This window comes from Enhydra lutris, unplaced genomic scaffold, assembly GCF_002288905.1.
Source record: "Enhydra lutris kenyoni isolate GAN:26980312 unplaced genomic scaffold, ASM228890v2 scaffoldscaffold58, whole genome shotgun sequence".
NCBI classification, from domain to species: Eukaryota; Metazoa; Chordata; class Mammalia; order Carnivora; family Mustelidae; genus Enhydra; species Enhydra lutris.
The window spans coordinates 14,475,296-14,498,962 of NW_019154142.1; the positions used below are offsets into that span (position 1 = coordinate 14,475,296).

General features: G+C 39.3%; 1 protein-coding gene across 1 annotated transcript in view; it reads left to right on the forward strand.

Annotated features, from left to right (window-relative positions):
- The window catches only part of LOC111158311 (single-minded homolog 1), a 64,323-nt gene extending 44,223 nt beyond the window's left edge, over window positions 1–20,100 (forward strand). The window contains exons 10-11 of the mRNA XM_022520282.1: window positions 16,911–17,313; window positions 19,370–20,100. Of these exons, the coding sequence (XP_022375990.1) occupies window positions 16,911–17,313; window positions 19,370–20,100 (1,134 nt within the window). The remainder of the gene's footprint in view (window positions 1–16,910; window positions 17,314–19,369) is intronic.
- Window positions 20,101–23,667: the final 3,567 nt, after the last annotated feature.

Genomic DNA, 23,667 nt, shown 5'->3' on the forward strand with positions numbered 1-23,667 from the left:
TTAATGCATCTTTCAAATAAATGAGGTTATCTTTTCAGGAATATTTGTACTATATAGACTTGCTTATATTTTCTGGCCATGTATAAACTTGAGATTAGTCTCCCTGTCCTACAGAAATGTCAGAAGATTATTAGAGTGGTCCTTTATGGTCTTTTAAAACCATCTTCATAAATGAAACTCTGAGTATTATTTTAGAAAAGATTCTGCCCAGTAAGAAGAGACCTCTGTGTTATGGGTTTGTTCTTTGGTTTTTACTAACTCTTATATTTAGGTAAATAACTATTATGTACACTACAGTGCTAAAGGTGGGTCCTTAAGGAACCATGTGCATGGTCTTGTTGGGGAGGCAAGGCAACATTTTAGAGAGGAACTGTAAGATGTGTTCAGTCGTGGGACCTCAAGGCCACAGCTTCGGCCTTTTGGTTCTCTTGGCACATGGTTGAGTCAGGGGCAACATGTGTCCAGGATTAATGGATGGATGAGCCATGTAGGGGAGGTAGAGAAAGAAATAGGGCAAAGATGAGATTTATTAAGTTCTGGGATATATTCTTTGCCCCGGAGGGCTTACAGATTCATTGGGGGGAGATAAAAATGTAATGATAATTTTTTTAAAGAAAAAAACAAAACATAAGGAATAGCATGGAGGACATTAGGACAAAGAAGGGAAAAATGAAGGGGGAGAAATCAGTGTGGGAGACGAACCGTAAGAGACTATGGACTCTGGGAAACAAAGTGAGAGTTTTAGAAGGGAGGGGGCTGGGGGATGGGTTAGCCCTGTGATGGCTATTAAGAAAGGCAGGGATTCCATGGAGCACTGGCTGTTATACAGAAACAATGAATCATGGAACACTACATGTGTTCAAAACTAATGACGTACTATATGTTGACTAACATAACAATTAAAAAAAAAAAGAAACAAAGCAAGAGATGAACATAGGGGAAGGGAAGGAAAAATAAAATAAGATGAAAATGGATAGGGAGGGGCGCCTGGGTGGCTCAGTGGGTTAAGTCTCTGCCTTCGGCTCAGGTCATGATCCCAGGGTCCTGGGATCAAGCCCTGCATTGGGCTCTCTGCTCAGCAGGGAGCCTGCTTTTCTCTCTCTCTCTCTCTCTGCCTGCCTCTCTGCCTACTTGTGTTCTCTGCCTGTCAAATAAATAAATAGAATCTTTAAAAAAAAAAAAAAGAAAATGGATAGGGAGGCAAACCATTTAGATGCTGAGCTCTAGGAAGCAAACTGAGGGTTGCTGGAGGGGAGGTGAAGGCAGGATAGGGTATTTGGGTGGTGGGCATTAAGGAGGGCATTTGATGGAATGAGCACTGGGTATTATATGTAACTGATGAATCACTAAATTCTACCCCTGAAATGAATAATATAGAATATGTTAACTACTTTCAATTTAAATAGAGAATTTTTAAAAAATATTTTTTAAAAAGTATTTAAAAAAACTGTAAAAAGAAAATTGAAACCCAGTGTAATATATGTGTGATAAAGGACTGTGGTGGCCAGTATAGTGGCATGTGCTGGGGGCTGACCTGCCCTTCCATCAGTGGATTAGAGGTTGGAGTTGGGGACTGACAGTGAGACAACCAATGGCCTTGAGGCCTAGAGACCTCACATGTCAGGGGGAGTTATCAGCAAGTGCAAATTTGTCCCTGTGTGCAAAGTTGCAGTGCGGCTATGGAATGACAGTCAATAAAGCCCTTTAGCTCGTGGATGCTCCCTCAAGGACCAGACCCCATGCTTGATCTAACAGCTGTGCTTTTTTATCTTCCCGCCCACTTACCTTTTCCCCATTGCTGGTGTCCTAGAAGTTCTCTCACTCGGAGGATTGCAATGGTACCTTAATTTTCCCTCCACTCCAGGACATTTTCCTCTACAGCTTGCCCTGTTTCCCAGATTGACCTTAGAAGAACACCAATCAAGTCAGTGCATGGAGACCTGCCTGAGCCCTAGCTGTTACTCAAGGTCACCTCTAATTGGGTCCTAAATGGCCTGAACCCCGCGATGCAGCCAGATCAGTCTGCTCACCATTTGCTGAATCCCTTGTTCTTCCCTATTTCCGTGCTTGTGCTTGTGCATTTATTTCTGCCTGCATTGCCTTTATTTTTCAAAATTCTGCCTATCTTCCAAGGTCTGGATTGAATGGTACTTATTTCATGAAATATAACTGGATTATATTTCCCTTTCGGATCTCTATTTAGAATAACCTACCTTCTACTGCCTCCTAGATGTGTTGTGTCTCCTCTCTTGGATTATAATCTCTTTGGAAGTAGTAACCATGTCTATTTTATATCCATCCCAACCCCACCTCAGCATCTAGGATGGTGTCTTCCACATGTTTACTCACCAAACGTTAAAGGAATGAATGAATGAATGAATGGATGATTACATTAAAAAGTGTGAGAATACTTTGTTGGTTGCCTTTAGAAATATAAAAACTCCAAAGAGGAAAAACATTTTACAAAAGAATCTATAACCTTTGTAAAGAGGCGGAAGATACACAACCAAAACAACCTGGGGATGGGTTTCACAGGTGCAGAATCCTGCAGCACAAATCAGACACCCAGGTGCTGAGGAGGAATTAGACGTGTTGCAAGAGTAAAACTTAGAATAAGCCTCCTCTGTCTCCGACTCTAGGGGCAGGAAACCATCCACACCTCAAGTGGGCTTTCTGTTCTCCGTGTCCCCACTGCATCTTCGTGCAACAATGGAGAGATGTGACAACTGATATTTGTGTGCACACATGTGCGTGTATGTGTGTGTTATGTGTGTTGATTACAAAATAATTGCATTGACGTTTGAGTGTCTGTGCATGAAATGCCATTTGGCATGTCTTCCGTCTCAGAGACCCGTCTTTGTTTGTTTGTAGATCCAGCCCTAGTTCTAGGGCTCAGTTCCCCTGACCTGTGGATACTTTCTAGAGCACTCTTATTGTCCTTTTAATAATCTATATGCACTTTTTGTGTTATACCTTTAGTAATATTATGCTCTATGTGGGGTAGATTGCTTCTATAAGAAAGGGGAAATTCTCTTAAAACAGGTTTTTTTTTGTTTGCTGGTTTGGTTTGGTTTTTGATCCTTTGAACATAAAGGGTTTTGTGAGGGTCTTGTTGCTTCGTGTTTCTTGGCCCTTGGTCCTTCTCCTCCTATTCCTCCTGTCTTTGTGTGGTTCCAGGCTCTCTGGAATAGGACATGTTAGACTACCTCCCATGCCTCCTTATTACTCTTTCAGTTTCTGATCATTCCTGCCAGAGCAAATCATTTTTGGCGTATATCCACCACATTACCCTCTGCCCCTGGCCCTACTTAAAAACCTACAAGGGGCCCCTGGGTGGGCTCAGTTGGTTAAGCATCTGCCTTCAGCTCAAGTCATGATCCCTGGGTCCTGGGATCGAGTCCCATGTCATGCTCCCTGCTCAGGGAGCAGCACCTTCCTACCATTCCCCTCCCCACCACTCATGCTCTCTTTCTCTCTCTCTCTCAAATAAATAAATAAAATCTTTAAAAAACCAAAAACCTACAGAGGCTCCTTGTTGATTATAGTATGAGGTCCAATCTGTAAATGTGGTCTAGGCTACATATCCGCTCCTGCCTGCCTTCCCTGCACCGGAGCCCACAGTGTCCTCGCAGACACCTCACTTGTGGAGCCCCTCAAATCCCGTCTACCTGTAAAATCACAGCTGCAGACTGCCTCTCATCCCCATAGATTCCGGGTTATAAGGCATAATTCATGTTACACACATCTGTGCCAAAACATAGGATAGTGTGAATCTGGGGGAGAGTTAGTGTCAAAAAAAAAAAAAAATGGGCACCAGGTAAAGCAGTGGTGCTAAATCAAGTGGAAAGCCTCTGCTTTTGGCTTAGTGGAAGTGAGAGCTGGAATGAGCAATTCTGCTCCCCAGCTGAACAGAAAGAGGGAATGGCTGAATCTACCATCAAAATGTATCCAGGGGAATTTATTTGAACAAAAAATTTGTTTAATTAAAATTTATTAAAACTAAAGAGTGAAATTAAAGACAGCAATGCCTTATTTGACAGTTCATGGTGGGATTTGACCCACTCATAATGGGAACCTTCTAGAGATAAGAGTTAGATTGGATATCTTTAAGAAATTTAGATTTAACTCTTCCTTCTTTCACAATTTTTAGGAAACTCCTGTTGCATATTATTCTGCATTGGATTGCTATGATTTTTCCAGAGAAGTCAAGGTTCTGGTATATAGTGTTTAACAGTTAATGTTATTTTAATTTTTCTTATTATTTTACCGTGTTTGACTTCGCTGAAGAAGAGATGGAACCATTTTTCCCTTTACAGATTCTACTTTGAAACTGATTAACTTCTTAGAGGGCCTTTGAGCTCCAATTTCTTTTAAAAAAATTACGAATCTGACAGATCTTCTCTTTCAGCAGGCAGAAAGCAGGTAATACAGCTGCCAATCTATAGGCCTAGTTCTAGAACACTGCCAAGAGTAGCCTGGGCAGCCAGTCCCTTGTCCAGACCAGACGGAGCCAGTAGAAGACCCAACAACACTGCAATAAGGAGTTGGAGCAGGTGGCACCGCCTATATCCATATCATTCATACCCATCTAATCAGCCACTTCTATGTGAAAAATCAGAGGGTGAGTTAGAGCATTGAGGAAAGGATGGAAAAGGTTCTGGCTCATGCCTGAAGCCCATCATGGAAGAACATCACCATCAAAACTAATGTTACTGGTCCTAGAAACCCATGATTTTCCCAATGGGCCAGAGCTCTTTTTGATTGTCTATGCAAGTTGGGATATTCCTGATCATTACAGCTGCCAGTGCCATGACATCAGGGGCTGAATTAAATGCTCCTTCTGTGTTCATTACCTGTTCAAAATCTTTGGTGCAATGAAAATGCCTGCAAGCCTTTAGAATCTTACCTTTGGATTTATGAAAGGATGTGAATTATAGATTTCATGGTTTGGGAACAGCACTCTCTGATTGGAGCCCTATAGGAGATTCCTTATAGAATTCCACGGGAGGAAAGCTTGCCTCAGGCCCTGGGTGCTGATTCCCTTCCAGCTGCATATCACTCTGACAGCTAATGAGATGTCAAGTATGGTTACCTTTCTGTGAGGAAAATGAGTGAAACAGATCCCAGGAACATTTCTTTAACTGTGGGGGATGGATTAAGAGAAGACCTATGACATTTCAAGCTATACTTAAGGCACATTAAAAAACTTCCCATGTTTCTCCTTCATGAAATATATCAGGGAACTTAGAGGTATGAAGGATTTCTCACCAGAATATTCTTTGAGCTAAAAATAATATGTAGATTAAAGTGAAAAATGTAGACTAAAATGTAGATTAAAGTGAAAAAACAATGTCACAATAAATAATAGTTGTAGGTAGAGCAAACCATAAAAACAATGAGAGAAATCTTGTGAACACATTTTTAAACAGTAATTATGAGAAGCTGACAATTAATACCATTTTCTAGATGAAAGAGGAAATGACCAAAATATTTAAAATTGCAAAGAGTTGAATTTTGAGTCTATATTTGCTTTCTAATTGTTTATGGTATAAATGGACATATTTTTTGCTCAGTTCTTTTGGTAAAACCATCCTTGACTCTGGGATGTGACTCAATTTTTTTTCTTTTAAAATGCATTCTCTAATTTTTCTTGAGGAATTTTTTTAAAAGCTTAACTCTTTGAAACCTATATGTAATTCAACTGGATTTCGTAAAAAAAAAACAAAAAACAAAACTCATGAGGATTCTTTTCCAATGCTAAATATTTTGCTGCTTGTATATAAACTATGTTATAGTTAGCTTCTCTTAATGTGTACTCTGTACAGAATTATCCTTGGTGTTGATTAATAAGTTAATAAGTTAGAAATAAGTGATGCAAGAAATCTCTTCCTACAATTAACAGGAGTTCAGGAATGTAGAAAATAATGTCTTCTTGATACCCTCTTTGCAGTTTCAGTTACTGATGACTTCTAGGTAGCATAATTTTTCAAGTTAGAAATGGACTCTGTTATTTCACTGCTGTTTTGTTACATTATCACAGGCACGTGTTTTCACTCAGCTTCTCAGATTAGCAAAATTAACCTGCATAATTGTTTTTTAAAAATGCATTCGATTTGATGTTGGTTTTTCTCTTACCCTTCTATTATCCTTGAGAAAACCCCTGGCAATCTCCAATTTGTGTGAGCCAAAGTCATTCTTCATCGTAAACACAACTCCCGTTTGAGGGAAGCATCCCCGGCAGTGGGGGTTATTTTAATGGACATGCTGTATTACTTTAATCTAACCCTTTTACCATCTGTTCTTCCCGTAACAGTGAATGAAAAAAAAAAAAAGAACATATTTTATGTTTCAGGGTTACATTAGTAAAAAGTAAGATAAAAGTGATTTAAAAGCATGCATATGTTCTTAGTCCAATGCAGTCCGCATCTGTGATGTTTTTTCTCATGGTTCAGACACAAATCAAGACGAAAACTGCTCATGCCTGATAGAGTGAAAGTTTTTCATGGAAAACAGGACTTTGCCGTAAGAGGGTCTCTCTCTATGTTTTACAGCTAAAAATGATAAAAACTTCAATGAGCTGCCAGGATAAAAATAGATAACTGTAACTTCTATTGTTGGAACATCTGGCATTTGTCTTAAGCTGGGTGGTTGCTGCCACCTCCAGAGGAGTGCGGAGCACCTGCCTGGAGCATTCTGTTGAGGCAGGAATGAACCTCATGACTGTTGCTGAAGGCAGACTATCTGTGAGTGCAGTCGTGGTGGAAGAATGTTTCTGCAATGGGAGAACATCACCCAAGTGTGTGGGGAGATAGTGTACTGTAGCGTAGGGTTTGGAGAAAGCCTCTTTTGTGAAAACACGCTTGGAGACCTGGCATCCATTACTGCTTAGAGAGTAGGACGCTGTTGTCCTTGGTATCTAAATGTATACAGATCTAGGTGAGTCTGGGGAACCGGAAGGAGCAAGGGCTCTGGAATTGAATCTCTCCTCTGAAACTTCAGTCATGTGACCTCGGGGTAATTTTTTTTGCTTGTTTGTTGAGCTTCACTTGCTGCATCTGTAAAGGGATTAATAATACTTTTTAAAACTTTAATTTAATTTTTAAAAAAGATTTTATTTATTTATTTGACAGAGAGACAATAAGAGAGCGAGCACAAGCAGGGGGAGTGGGGAGAGGGAGAAGCAGGCTTCCTGCTGAGCAGGGAGCCTTATGCGGGGCTTGATCCCAGGACCCTGGGATCATGACCTAAGCTGAAGGCAGAAGCTTAACGACTGAGACACCCAGGTGCCCCCAATAATACTTTAAAGATGTTGACACTTAATAAGATGGTGTCTGTGGGCTCTCAGCATAGTGATTAATGCAGAGCAAGTATTTGGTAATGGTAGCTATTGTGGTTGTTTTGGGTGTTAGCATATGCCAATCATATAGTCCATTGCCTCTTAATCAGTCATAAAGTCCTGTTTACCTTCCCAAGCAACTACAGTGTTTAGAGAGAGGGAGAAATGGCTCCGTTCTTTGAACTCCTAAACTATATGGGTTTTCTCTCTATTCAGGCCAATGCCATTTTCTAACTTGTATTATTAAAGTTATCTTCTGTGCACTGTTTATGTTCTGTTCACTGGTGTGAAGGTGAAGCTGTGTTTCTCAGATCACCAGGTACACTGCTCTGCAAATAGTAGCCACTCAATAAACATTAGACTGAATCACAGGATGAGTTATTACAAAAAGTTCCCATTGGACGCATATTAGGCCCCTGCTGATGGTTGAGACCTGTAACCAGATGAGGCAGCAGTGCCTCCTGGAAGGGATGATGCTTTTGTGAACTGAATCCCAAAGGGAAGCTGGGGATGTGGATGTCGCCGACATCTATTTCTGCCAGTCATCCAAGCTCTTCGCCTGCCAGCTTTAGCCCGCCTTCGGTGGGTGGCATTTGGTTTCATACTTCATGAGAACAAGGGCATCTTTCATCTGACTTATTTTTTAATTTGCCAACATGAATGCCTGTTTGGAAATTAAATTTTAAATAAGAAATAGGGATAAATTAAGGTGCAGAATATTCAGGATGACAACATATTTTCTACGGAAGAGAAACAGAGGTTTCAGCAAAATAAACCAAAAATTAATTTTCAGTGAACTTTGATGGATGTAACCTAATTAAAATAGGGAATTAAATCGTTCAGTTTCTTAGCATTAAATACAGGAGAAAGCACCCTTACCTTTTCAAAGAATAGCAGATGTTCTATAGATCCTAAAACATTATTTTGTTTTCCTTGAAATTAGTATGGATGTCAACAGTTGCGGGAAGAATCATCTAGAGGGCTTACATGTATTCTAGTCTATCACGATTCCCAATCTCTCTCCACCCTCAAAACTTACCTTTGAGGCTTTTTAAAAAAATTATTATATTCAGTTAGCCAACATATATAGTACATCACTAGTTGTTTTTTTTTAAATATTTTATTTATATATTTGACAGAGATCACAAGTAGGCAGAGGCAGGCAGAGGGAGAGGGGGAAGCAGGCTCCCTGCTAAGCAGAGAGTCCGATGCGGGACTCGATCCCAGGACCCTGAGACCATGACCTGAGCCAAAAACAGAGGTTTTAACCCACTGAGCCACCCAGGAGCCCCACATCACTAGTTTTTGATGTAATTTTTAATGATTCATTAGTTCCGTATAACACCCAGTGCTCGTCAATTAAAGCTTAAGCATTAAGAACCAGTGGTATCGAAGTGCATTTCAGCTTTGAAAATCAGAGTATTTGGAAGAAAAAGCCCTAGTATTCAGATGATTGGCCAGTGGCCTGATTTCTTTTTGCAGTAGGAAGGCTAATTTCTTTATCCTTTAATATGTATGTTTTATCTCTTTCATACCTATAGGGTGGGACTGAAAAATGACCTCTAGATAATACAGTCTGGGGAAAAAATAGTTTTTACAAGATGGTGATATGAACCATTCCTGCTTACCCAAGTGAAAGTTATTAATTAAGGGCATTTACTTTATACATATGTATCTGTAACATGTTTGCATTTTTAAGAGTGCTTTGCTGTATATTATTTATTTGATCCTCGTTGCAATCCCACACTGTTGATAGTCTGTTCCCATTCTGCAGATGGGAAAATCAAGACCCAAGGAAAGTGGTCTTTTGTACAAGTCACAAAGTAGTGCAGAGGTTTACTACTGCATAATCGCCTGAGAGTAAACCAGAGTCCTCTCATATTTGAGTCCAGTGTTGTTTCTACTGGAATCCCTAATGGATAAATTAAAATTACATTTTTATGTACAAAGTATTAATAATCAGGGATAAAAACAAAGATATTTATATAACTAAGTTACAGGTTTTTGGGTCAAGTTCCCATTTCTTCAGAAAAATATTTTCATTTAATGGCTTTATCTCTATTCTACAAATAAGGTATCAGTGTACTCAATGGCTTTTTTGATTTTAAAATATTTTGAAATGTTTTCATATATAAAGGAAGGAAGCAAGAATAGGAAATTATTCCTGTATACTAAACCTAGGTTCACCAGGACTTAACATTTTGCTGTATTTGCTTTATTTTCATTGTCTCTTTTCCTCGCCATCTTCTGCATTATTTTTTTCTAAATCATCTCATAATAAGTTCCATATATGATGTCTCTTTACATAAGCCTTAATACTGTAATGTGTATTGCTTGGTCTAATGATTCTTTAGAATAAGGAACTTTCAGGGTTTAAAAAAAAAAATTAAGATTTATTTATTTATTTTAGAGAAAGAGAGTGAGTGGAGGAGAGGGGCAGAAAGAGAGGGGGAGAGAATTGTCACGCAGATTCCCCACTGAGTGAGGAGCCCCACTCAGTACCAGGACCCTGAGATCATGACCTAGGCCACAATCAAGAGTCGGTCGCTCAACTGACTGAGCTACCCAGGTGCTGTGGAAATCTGCAGTTTTTCTTAAGAATTGCCAAATTAGGGGTGCCTGGGTGGCTCAGTGGGTTAAAGCCTTTGCCTTCGGCTCAGGTGATGGTTCCAGGGTCCTGGGATCGAGCCCCGCATGGGGCTCTCTGCTCGGCAGGGAGCCTGCTTCCCCCCTCTCTTTCTGCCTGCCTCTCTGCCTACTTGTGATCTCTCTCTCTGTCAAATAAATAAATAAATAAAATATTTTTTTTTAAAAATTGCCAAATTATCCTCTGTGGAGATTGTATCCATTTGTATTCCTGCCAGCAACATGGCAGGGAGCATGCCTGCTTCCCACACTCAAACTGACAGTGTATAGCCAAGCTTCTGAAATTTTGCTAATCTGATGGCCCAGATGGAATATCAGTGCTGCTTTAATTTGCATTTATTTTATTAAGAAATTATCTTTTCATAGGAGTTATTTTAGGAGTTAGTTTAGGATTTATTTTTAAATTTTTTGTGGATAGTCAATGTATATTTTTTGATCATTTTTCATTGTGCTTTCTTTTTTTTTGTCTTTCTAGCTTTTGAATTGAGAATTGAAATTTTTATTCTTTCATTTTTATTATTTTAAGTGTCTAAAGCTGTGTATCCTATAAATCCAGACATGTAATATCTTTATAATCTTTTTCCCAGAAAATCTATAGTTTATGTTTGCATTTACTTATTTTCCCCAAGAGTTGTTTAATAGTTTGGGGGGTTTATTTTTGGTGAGAGAGTCTTATAAAAATTGTTTTTAATTTCTGTTTTTTACTCATTGTTGTCAGAGTATCAGTTATAATAGTTATACTTTGTGAAGTTACCTGAGGCTCTCTTTGTGACCTACTATTTGATTAATTTTGATGATTAGTCATGTACACTAAGGTTCATCCTTTATTATCAATATGCAAAGTTTGATTGATAGCCCTAAAATTTAACTGTTTTTTTTTTTTTAAGTCTTCTGTGGTCTTTTTTTTTTTTTAATTGACTTTACTTATTTTATACTGAGAATGGTTTCTTAGTCTCCTATTTCTCCTTGCATCTTCTCTAGTTTTTCTATGCGTAGGTGGTATTGATGTGTTATATGAGTCATAGACAGAAAGACGTAAAAAAAGAGTGGTTTTAAGCAGGAGAGTGGATAAGAGTGTCAGAAAGATCTGTGAGGTGGCTAGGTTTTGGGAATACCTAGTGTTAGGGTAAGACTAAAAATTTTATGTGCATTTTACCACAGTTAAAATTTTAAAAAGAAAGAGCACAGTAACAAAGAGGACCAGAGGGGCCTCTGGGAGGATCAGTCTGTTAAGTGTCCAACTCTTGGTTTTGGCGTGGGTCACAAACTCAGGGTCGTGGGATCCAGCCCTGAGCTCAGCTCTGAGTCTGCTTGAGACTCTCTCTTTCCCTCTGCCCCTCCTGCTTGTGCTTTCTTTCTCTCTCTCTCTCTCTCTCTCAAATAAATAAATAAATCTTGGGGGAAAAAAGAGAACTAGGATGTGGAAAAAAAGGTACTGTTCTAGACATTTGTGTATAGGTTTTTGTGTGAATATAATTTTCCTTTATCTGAAAAATGTCCAGGATTGCTTATGGTAGTTGTATGTTTAGTGTTAGTTTTTGTTTGTTTGCTTGTTTGTTTGTTTTTAGAAACTACCAGACTATTTTCCAGGGCAGATGTACAATTTAACATTCCCATCAACAATGTATGGATGATCCAACTTTCCTACATTTTTGTCAGCATATGTTGTCACTATTTTTTAATTTAAATTTTTATTTTTTTTAACTTTTTTAAAAAAAGATTTTGTTTATTTATTTGAGAATGAGAGAGAAAGTATGAGAGGAGGGAGTGTCAGAGGGAGAAGCAGACTCCCTGCCAAGCAGGGAGCCTGATGCGGGACTCGATCTAGGACTTCAGGATCATGACCTGAGCTGAAGGCAGTCGCTTAACCAACTGAGCCACCAAGGAGCCCACTTGTTGTCACTATTTTTAATTTTAGCCAGTTTAATAGGTATATAGTGATATTTCGTTGTGGTTTTAATTTGCATCTCCCTAATTGCTAATGATATTGAACATCTTTTCATGTGATTGTCATCTTATTATCTACTTGGTGAAATGTCTCTTCAGGTCTTTTGCCCCCTTTTTTAAATTATTGAGTTTTGAGAGTTCTTTATATTCTAGATTCTAGTCCTTTTGTTGGGTATGTGGTTTTGAAATGTTTTCTCCTAGTCTACAGCTTTTCTTCTCATCCTCTTAACAAAATCTTTTACAAAGCGAAAGTTTTCAATTTTGATCAAGTCCAATTTACCAAAAAGTTTTTTAATGCACGTGTTTTGGTATCAAGTCTAAAAAATCTTTACCGAGTCCCAGAGTTTAAAGATTTTCTTCTGTTTGTTATTTTCTAAAAGTTTTACAATTTTATATTTCTATTTTTAAGTTTTTTATATATTTATATTTTATATTTAAGTCTGTGATCCACTGGAGTTAATTTTTATATAAGGCATGAGCCCTGGGTTGAGGTTCATTTTATTTTTGCCTGTAGATGTCCAATTATTTCAGCAACCATTTGTTGAGAAGTCTGTCTTTCCTCTGTTGAAATGTTTTTGCACCTTTGTAAAAAATTAGTTGGGTGTATTTGTATGGTTTCCTTTATGGATTCTGTATTCTGTTTTATTGATCTGTACATGTATTTCTCCATCAATACCACACAGTTATGATGGTAAGTCTTGAAGTTGATTTTCTCTTTCACTATATTCTTCTTTTTCAAATTGTTCTGACAATTCTAGTTCCTTTGCCTTCTACATAAACACTATGTATGTATTGAGCCTTTTCTATCTTCTTTCAACTACTTTGACCTTTTAATTTTCTCTACCCAATTTTTGTATCCTTACATGTTTTCCAAATTATCTTCAATTTCCCTCATTAAATGTTCATTCAAATCTATACTTTTCTTCACAACTTGCAACTTATTCTTCACTTATTCAATTTCTGTGTGTTTGGTCAGTTTTTGTTGCCTTTTTCCCTCTTTTGTTGTTGTTGTTGTTGTTAGGTGGGGTTTTGGGGTCCATCGCTTAGTTTTAACATTTCTGGTTCTGAGCATGTGCGCCCAAGTACATCGTGTGTGCTTATTTTAGGTTCTTATTTTAGGTTGGTGTGTTGTTTTACAACTTTCCTTTGTGACATAGTTGGTTATTTGATGAGAATTTTTATCAGCTGAGATGATCGTGTTTCCATTTCATGTTTTGTTTTCCTACAGAAGTTTTATAGAGAGTTTAATTTTTTCCCCTACTCCTTAGAATTTCATGGGTTGAGTTACTATTTAAAAAGGACCCTATCTTATCAATATTGTGAAATACAGTTGTGTAAATGGATGACGACAGTGGTAGAGAGGAAAGAAAGGATTCACCTGTCTTTTTTTTTTCTTTTCTATTTTCTGGATCCCTAGTTTCCCCCTTTCCTCCTTCCCTTTCACTGCTATCTCCTTTCCGACACAAGGCATTCTCAATTTACATTTTTCTCTTATGAAAACGATACTTGTCCCAGGCTGCTGCCTTAGATTTTATTTGATTTTGAGCCCTTTCCCTGTGGCCAGTATGGTGAACTACCAGATACTGACTTCTGTTCTTATTTTGGCACTTACTTCTGATGTATTTTTTCTTTCTGTGGACAATTTTGTCTGTTTTCCCTTTGTCCTAAACTCACTCTCTCTCTTTCTCTCAAACTTCTCTCTTTCTCTCTTCTCTGGTTGACATCTCACTCTCGGAGTTTCTTATACCTGCCCTTACCCTGCTCTCTGGACCCACAGGTTCATAGTGTTTGCTGTTTGACTTTTTATTTTTATTTTTTATAAATTGAAATTTAGCATACTCTCTGCCTCTCAGTAATGCCGATAGCATGGGTCATGGGTGATTCCATTTGTGCTCTTTGTTCTAGGGGTAGTATTTGTGAAGAGGTACACATTCAAATGGCCGTCATTATCCTGTCAGAAGCCTCTAGAATATAATAATTTATTGACCAAAAGGCATCATGTAGTCCCCATAAAACTTGTGCTTTAAGGGGACACTTGGGGGAACATTTACATAATAGTAAAATAAAACTTACATAACAACTTTCTTTTTATAACCATGACAATAAAAATTCCTGGACTTGGATTATAGTTCTAAATAATTTATCCCCTTTAAATCAGTAAAAGGGACAGGCACAGGAATCCTATGTTTTAACACTAGAAAGGATACCGAATAATGATTCTATCATGTAGAATGTTAAAGCTGAAAGAAAAGTTAGAGAGCATCTAACCTAATCCAATATATCATTTATAGGGGAGCCTAAGAAAGGTAAAGTAATTTGCCCAAGGTTACCCTAAGAGTTACTAGCAGGGTGGACCTGGAATCAGGTTCTCTTGGTTCCCTGTACCTATTTCCTCTTCCATTAAATGGCCCCCATTCTGGTTTTGCCTTTGATAAGTTAAGTATCTTCATGAGCCTTTTCCTGTTGGGACAAAAGAAATTAAATTACTTGCCCAAGGTTGTATATGTAGTAAGCAGCAAAGGTAGGTGTGAGGAAGACCTCACACCTCATGCAGCACCCACTGAGTGTATGGCACGTTCCGCATGTACCGGCCGCCTGCCTTCCTTTCTGCTCTCTCTCTTCCCTCTAAGACTTGACAAACACCTGAAATTTTTCAGATCAATGGGTGGGTCTCTAGGGTTCTCAACAGAGTTTACATCCAGTGCCATTCATTTTAAAGGGGTGAATGTGGCTCAGAGGATCGTTGATACACTTAGGTACAGGTTTACAGGTCTTGAAAAACAAAGGTTTGCATCTAGGCTTTTGCTCTGTAACGATCTTCTTGGTCTAACTCAACCACCCAACTTCCGCCTGCTTCAAGGACAGTGACTTGCTGTCATAGTTTCCTGACTATTGACAAGAGGCTTATCCATCAAATTCTTCTTTGGGTGCTCTTGAAACATGTACCTCATGTATGCCAGGGTTGCCTTGTGTTGAATTTTCTTTGTGAGTGAAGGACAGAATGTTCTTCTGTGCTGCGCCAATAGCACTTTCCCATACACACTCAGGGAAAGCTTTTTCCCCTCTCAACAAGGCTCAAAAGTCTTGACTGGAGTACTTCAGAAATAGGCCTGGTTTATACTTTTATCAAAACAAGAAGAGTCTGGGCAATTCCTAGCTTGGAAAAGCACTGATGATCTGAAACTTTCCTAGGCAGGTGCACAAATGGTGTTACCAAAGGGCAAATGTATGACACTCTGATTCCCCCTCAATAAAGAAAGGGGTACCAACATTCCTTCGGTGAAAGTGAAGGTGGTGTCTCATAAAATGAGAGCCCAGTGTTAATGGGGAGAAAAGGCTGATGGCAGATGGAAGTGTGATGTAGGGAAATGGTACTTTGGGTGCCTTGTGGTTCTTCAGGGAAAGAAGTTGCATTTACTATTTTTTTTTTCTTGGTGGCATATGCTGATAGTCCATATATACCCTTGGAAAATAATTAAAGTAATAATGAGGTATGGTAACAGAAAGATCTCGAGCTTGGAATTTGTGTAGAACTCCTTCTTGATCATGTTGTGTTATTAGCAGACTTCGGGGTTCCCCCAGAACCTCTGTACCGCATTTCTCTGGCTCCAAGAGCCCCTAGCCAGAGCTGCCTGAATTTCTCCTGGGCGCCCCACAGCACCACACATCCATCCCTCTTTCTCCCGGGATAAGAAAAAAAATGTAATGGACTCATATTTTGGTTCTAGAGACTATATTTTGGTTCCTGCTTCTTTTCTGGGAATGTCTCTAACACTGAATCCTTTTCTCTCTCCTCTCTTCCTTGACAGTGTTTTCTCTGTAAAACATGGTTGGAGGGTAGGCTTTGAGCCAGATGGACCGCAGGTGGCTGTTCCATCTTATTAGAACACTCAGTGATTCAGTTTTCCCATCTGTAAAATGGAGTGCTGTTACTGCTCGGGGGGTTGTGAGGATTCAGTGATGGAATGTATGTACCATGATTAGCAACCGCCAGACACACTGTAAGGTCTCAATAAATGGCACCTACGATTGTCAGAACAAGTAACCTCTGTATGGGACCTAGACTTGTGTTTAGCTTTGTGTAACCAAAAACTGGTAGAAACTATATTATTAATTTGAGTGGCTCATGAGGAACTTCCAACTGAGCCTATCTCCTAGGGAGGTCTGCCAAACCTCTGGCATTTTCTTTCAATGCCAGATTAGATAACTGACAGCAGATGAACAGTATGACTCCAACGAGGCCAGTATTGTGCGGCTGTTTTATCCTGAGGATCCCATGCATACGTGGAGTTTTACCTAGGAAAGCAAGAAATGCCTCCTAGTGACTGGGTTCAGCCCATATGCACCAGTCTTTTTAAAAGTTATATTGCCATGGAATTAGTTAAGCCTTCATTAGTTGTCTGAGCATGTATCCAGCATGGCCCTCGGGGAGTTCACAGGCCAGTGTGAAGAGTGAAGGTAACAGCACTTCGGGCCTTATTTTTCTTTTGTTTTTAAATTAAGAAAAAAAAATCTGAACGGCGAATGGGAATGAAATATGGAGCTTTCTTGGGCTCTCCCTCTGGCAATACCATGTGGGAAGGGATGAAGGACTTGGGTTTGAATTTTGACTCTGCCACCTGCTCCCCTGTGGCCTTGAGCAAATCATTTTCTCTATTGGGCCTTAGTTTCTCTATTCATGCAATGGTTCACTAATATCTTCGTTAAAGGGTTGATAGAAGAACGAGGTGAGGTCACGCACGTGAAGCCCGTCTGCTGTGCCTGGTGTTTAGTTCCTTCATCCCTGACATTACCTCATTTACCTCCTGCGGGACTGATTAAGTGATTCCCAGTGCCCAGTGTGGGGCCAGAGTTTGTAGAGTTTATTTTGGTGCCTTTAAGCCCAACATGACCTTCATGGTATATGGCTGAGTAAAAAGGCTTTCTCCCCCCCCGCCTTTTTTTTTTTTGAAATGTACTTTATTCATTCTCTTGGTTTCAGTATTCAGGATTTCACACGGAAAGATCTGAGTCTGATCACGACAGCCAGTGGGGTGGAAGTCCCCTGACCGACACGGCCTCTCCTCAGCTCCTGGACCCCGCAGAGAGACCGGGCTCTCAGCACGACGCATCGTGCGCCTACAGACAGTTCTCTGACCGCAGCTCTCTCTGCTACGGCTTTGCGCTGGACCATTCCAGGCTGGTGGAGGAGAGGCATTTCCACACGCAGGCCTGCGAGGGTGGCCGGTGTGAGGCAGGCAGGTACTTCCTGGGAACGCCGCAGGCCGGGAGGGAGCCCTGGTGGGGCTCTCGCGCAGCCTTGCCCCTGACCAAGTCTTCCCCAGAGAGCAGAGAAGCCTATGAAAACAGCATGCCTCACATCGCTTCCATCCACAGGATCCACGGTAAGGGCAGCTGAAATGAGTCCTGAGCTGGCAGCATTGGGCCCCTGGGCTGGTTTCTGAGAGTCTAGGTTTGACGCCGCAGGGACTGACCCAGCGGTTTTCTCCTTTGAATTGATAAATCCGGAACTGGCATCAGTGGGCTTTTACAAGGGGCAGCCACTCTTTTTAAGTGTATGAATCTTGCTCATGCTTGCCAGGTGCATTTATTTTTGGCATGTGAGTAAAAATGATTCCCAGTGTAAACATCATAAAAACTGTAGAAATTAAGTGAAAGTCAGATATTGAGTAAGTCTGTTGAACATGGAATATGTATGTGTTTAAATTTCTTGCGTATGATTTTCTTCTGTATTCTGATGCTTCAAAAGTAGACCTCTGTAGTTTTGGGGGTCATCAGCAGTGCTTCTCAATGAGGCCACCACTGACCTCCTGGGGAGTCCAGGCTTTGCTGTACGGTCTGTCGCTCACTTCACAGGTGGTTGAACCCTCTGCTGGGCATTAAATATGGTAACCACCCCCTCCTGCATTATGATAAAAACCCATAGTGTCTTCTGTGGGTGAAAGATGGAATGATATATAGAACCCATGGAAATTTTCACCCTGGGATTATTGTACAGTTTTACGACCACATAGAAACGGGCACTGTGGTGGAAGCTTTTAGGGTCAGTAACGTTCTTCTTTGTTCATTTCAAAGTAAACTGGTGAGGGAGAGCCCGTTCTGTCCATTCCAGGCTTGGGCCCAGACAGGTCTCTGACACCCTCCCTGTTTCATTAAAAGTCAGTGACATTAAGGTTGATCTAACAGGGTAATATTACCCTTCTGGCTGGGTCTTTAGGGTGGGAAACGTGCTGAACAATGTTGTCATTCACCCGTAGTCTCTGTCAAACACCACCCAGGCACTGACGGCCTTCCACGAAGGATTTTCATTTGTTTCTGTTTTTGCTTTTTATTTTTCTGCTTTTGCTTTGAGTTTCTCTAGTGTGGTAGACTGGTAATGGAAACCCAGGGCAAAGGGCAATTGCTTGCCAAAGAATGGAGTGAAGCGAAAATCCCGGCTTAACCTACATGGTCTGGAAGAAAATATTAGAAATAAAATAAGAAGAAAGAGGAAAAGGAAAGCAATGAACAGTGTGATCCAGGGCTTCTTTTCTGCATTAAGCAGTTTACAGCTTTCATATGTCCCTTCCTGCTTTTCTTTTCCCCTTTTATATTGACTTCACACTGCTTTAAGAATAATGTAGCTTATGGAATATATTTTGGATGCATTGTTCCTGTATTAGATCTCGCTCTGGGGTTCAGAACAGATTGCTATTAACATTTTAAATATTTATTTGTTCTTTACCTTGCTTCAGAAACTAAGATACCAGAGTTACTGTATGAGTATATATGAAACTGAGATTTTTATCTCTAGATTTGAAGAGACAATATTTATATTTTTGATTGGGACAAGATATCTATATCCATGCATGCATATACACATATCTGTACTTATGAATATATATGTATTTATCTAACCCTCGAATGGTTTTAAAACTAACATTAGAGCTTTATTGTAATTCTACTTAGGATACACTTAATGATTTTAACATTTTAGATGATTTATTTGGAATTGGGAAGGTAGTTCAGTCTCTATCATCATCTTCCTCAAACTCAATGGGAAGCATTTTCTAAGCATAACATTTCTCTAGAAAGTCTCATCAATCAAATGTTATGTATGCATTTTTCTTTTATTATTTGCAGTCAGACAGGTCCAACGATATGCATACATGGAGAAGTATAAACACTCGTATCATTTTGTTAATTGGCCTCTAGGACCCATGGGCAAGGTTTACTTTCTAAAAAACTTGTGATAAACTTCATCTGCACTTAAAAGCCACTGAAAACTGTGAATGCCAGTACAATACATTGACGCTTTGTCATGCGAGCCCATGTCTGTTTCAAATATTGGTGCATATATTTAAAATGAAAGATGAAGTTTTCTTTTAATAGGAAAAAGAAACACACAGTTTTGGGGGTCAATTTTGAGACCACTTACTTTTTCCTTTTTCTAATTTCTAGGGCGAGGTCATTGGGATGAAGATAGTGTGGTCAGTTCTCCAGACCCTGGGTCTGCCAGCGAATCAGGTGACCGATACCGCACTGAGCAGTATCAAAGTAGCCCACACGAACCTAGCAAAATTGAAACTCTGATAAGAGCCACCCAGCAAATGATTAAAGAAGAAGAGAACAGATTGCAGCTAAGGAAGGCCCCCCCAGACCAATTGGCTTCCATTAATGGAGCTGGGAAAAAACACTCCCTCTGTTTTGCAAACTACCAACAGCCCCCGCCAGCAGGGGAAGTCTGCCACAGCTCGGCTCTTGCCAGCACTTCACCGTGTGACCACATCCAGCAGAGAGAGGGAAAGATGCTGAGCCCCCACGAAAATGACTATGACAACAGTCCCACTGCACTGTCTCGAATCAGTAGTCCCAATTCGGATCGCATTTCAAAATCCAGTTTGATCCTAGCTAAAGACTATCTACATTCGGATATGTCTCCACATCAGACAGCAGGAGACCATCCTGCCGTCTCTCCAAACTGCTTTGGTTCTCACCGGCAGTATTTTGATAAGCACGCTTACACATTAACTGGATATGCCCTGGAGCACTTATATGACAGTGAAACCATTAGAAACTATTCCTTGGGTTGTAATGGCTCACACTTTGATGTCGCTTCCCATCTAAGGATGCAGCCAGACCCTGCACAAGGACACAAGGGAACATCTGTTATAATAACCAATGGAAGCTGATGTTTTTCTAAAATATTGTGTTCTTTAAGGCTCTCTGAAACATATTTATAGTTTAATGCCCCATTACCAGCATTTACTATGCCACAGATGGTTAGAGAGGATAATTTAAGTTACTGGATATTTGACATGTGTTCCTGCAAAATCAAAGAGCACTAGCATTCAGGGTTACACGCAGATAATGGAGTTAAATGAATACATAAATTGCCCCTCTAATTATATGGGAACCAGAATAGATAAATTTTAATTTGAGAAGTACTCGTGTAGATTAAGTGAGCATATATACCACATTAAAGGACTGGTAGAAGACAGCATTGCACTGTGATGCTCCAGTAAACCTCACACACACTGACCACCCTCCACACACTGCTGTGTACACTTTACATGCAGAAATGTTGACTGTATACCTTAAATACAACCCAAATGGGTAAGTTTTCTTAACCCTAGCACATTAAGCTTATTAAAGAAATTTCCATTCCTAAAATAACTGAGAGAAAGAGAGAGAGCTACATCTTGTAAACTGGTTTCTTGGTTGTGATATCAACCAGTCAACCCATTTGGTTCAGGCATAAATTAGGGAAATGGTTCCGGGTGTGGTACAAGAATGAGTTTCCACCTGGTATCCATTATAAGCAATCAGGAAGTGGTGATTTTTCACCTTACTTTTGAGTTAGACGAGGAACAGGATCACACTGACATAGCAGTAAGGGTTTTCTAAGTAAAAGGACTAAAATGTTGGGACACACATCGAAAGCCTGGTGTGCCCAGTTGGAAATAGTTTAGGAAAGATGGAAAGGCCAGAGACAGAGAGAAATGAAATGGTATCTCAACACAAAAATTTAAGCCTCTAAATACGTAATCAATATATTTGAGGCTATAAAACCAACCAAATAAAAGACTCAAACCAATTCACCAAGCAAAAAAAGGCTGATAAGTACAAAAAAGAACTAAGGAAAGCCAGTGGAGGGCTACATGGCGGCAGTGTGAACGAGAACATTTCAGAGCACAGATGTGCAAATGCGACAACATGTGGAAAGCCTCAGGGAGAGCCCAAGATAAAAGCTTGGGCTGATGGACAGGTGGCCAAAAGGGTAAGAGTCACTTCAAATGAAGGAACACTCAAAGCGCTCGTTTCCCCTATTGTCTGTGAATGATGGAAACAACAAACTTGGTCTTAAGTTCATGCGGTATGGTAGAAAAACCAGCAAACTTGAATGCAAGATCTCTGGGTTCCAGTCCTTGCCCTGCCTGTGAGTGAGTTTGGGAATATCGATGTATCACTCACTGTGCCTGGGCCCTACTTTCTTTGTCCGTATGGCCCTGGTTCTGTGGATCATCGGTGCGGCAGAATTACAGTTGTTGACCTGTTAGCTCTCCACTGTCAGTTGTCAAGACCATCATTCTGGCTTGTCTGCACTCCTGCAGAGGTCCAGGTTCTTTGTAACTTCAGCAGGTGCATGGGTTGTTTTAGGCATGTGTAGTTATAGTCAACTTTCTGGTCCAGCCAGAATGTGGATGGTAAAAACTGGTGAGGGAATAGGAAAACAAGGATGATTTATTTCATGCACTAGTCTCTAGTGATCAAGGCAAAGTTAAATCATGCAAGTGATTAGAGAAGTTTCTTAGGCAGTATTTCCTAGGCATCCCATGCCTGCAACCCTTGCCATCTGCAAGGAAGGGAATGTATTGGAAGAAATGGACTCATGATTTTGAAGACAGAACACGACACTGACCACTCAGGGATTAGTACTCTAGTTTCATCATTTAACACAGTTATTTGGCAGTTTATAGGTAGGCGACAATCTGAATGATGATAATCTGAGAGATGAAGAGGGGGTCATTTGTATATGACAACAGAGGTGACATGAAATTAAGTATTTCTTGGGTATGACATAGCGACATTTGTGTCATAAAGGGAAAAAGTGTAAGTGAGGAAGTTAGTGGTTCTCGTATATACTTTCAAAAAAGTTCAAAGAACAAGAGAAACTACATATTAAACTATGGAAGCAAAAAGTGTGTAGTGATTTTTGAGAAGAATATTCATGAAAAACCTCTGGAATACTTAAAATAGATTTTTGATCAATTTGAAACATGAAGTAAGGTTTTAGGAATGCTAAAGTTTTGAGCGAATTTTGTAGGTGGGTAAATGGTTCAAAGGCACAAATATCAGAAGAATATGGTGTATTTTGGAAAGGAAATCTATACAGATGGGTTTTACTGATGGATATACATTCTACCAAAAATGTCAAGGACAGATGCTATAAAATAAATAGGGTCCTCAGAATCAAGGAAAAGGAACTGATATGAAAGAAAAGAACACCATTGAAGAGACTTCAGTGAAATCCTAAAATGGCAGATAGTTAATTGGTGAAAAATAGATTATGCACTCTACCAGTAAGGGATAATCAGAAGAAATAATGCTCTTTAAAATGGTATGACCAATATTTTTAAGTGAAGACAGAAATACCTATGTTACATCCTAATTAAAAATTTTGGTAGGTGACTCAGTTTTAAATACAAACAATTTATTTAATTTACATGTCAATAATTTTATAGTGGCAGATTTATTACATTACATATAATGCCTTCCAGGTCCATAGTATTATTATAAGCTTACAATTTTTGCAATGTGGCATGATTATTACAAAATGACCCCAAAATGAGATGAGATAGTTTATGACAAAGTACCTTTTTAATATACACAATATGTTAAAATGTATTTATAATCTACATTATCTTGTTCTGTCCAGGAACGTATTTCCTCATAAAGAAGATGTCATCTGTGTCTTTTTAAAATACGGGATGTAAAATGCGTATGTTCCCAATAACTTACTTAGTTAAAGTTAAATTGGCTTTAGTTTTAATCCTTGAGTTCCATAACTTTGCTAAATGTTGAGAATCATGATACTCCATAGAAATAGAGAAGTATGATTCTTATATCACATCCGGATTCATAAAAATATGCTATATCCAATTGCTAGTGTAATATGTAGCAATTCATTAGATGATACAAAGTTCATGCTTTCTAGTAATAGTAAGAATATCCTTATCGCCCATTTTACCTACCTGTCAGACCTAATTTAACAAGTTGGATGACCAAAGAAATAAATAAATATTTCCCCAATGTTCCTTGAGAAAATTCTATTAAAACTATTGAGAATATACAGATTTGATGTATTATTTTTGGTTGCATAATATTAATGTCATAAACACTACAGACGGACATTTAGGTGTTCTTCAGTTTCACAAATCTTTTGACCTACTATGCTGGATATCACGGGCTAGCTTTTCTAAACCATAATTGCCTGATCTAGGATAATATGATAGAGTGCTGATGTGACATTCAAAATGAGACAGGATGTAATAAGTAATTAACTTTCAGTGTTTATACAGAAAACCCACTCATTCTCTCTTGATTATATTTTATAGGGCTAGAATATTTCCATCGGGTACTATTCTTAATTCTCTCTACACCCTGCTGCCACATGCTGCCTTTGGGCAGAGAATCCCACTTAAAATAAGCTTTAATGGGATCTTCCAGAAAAGGATAATATGCTTCATTTTCTTTTC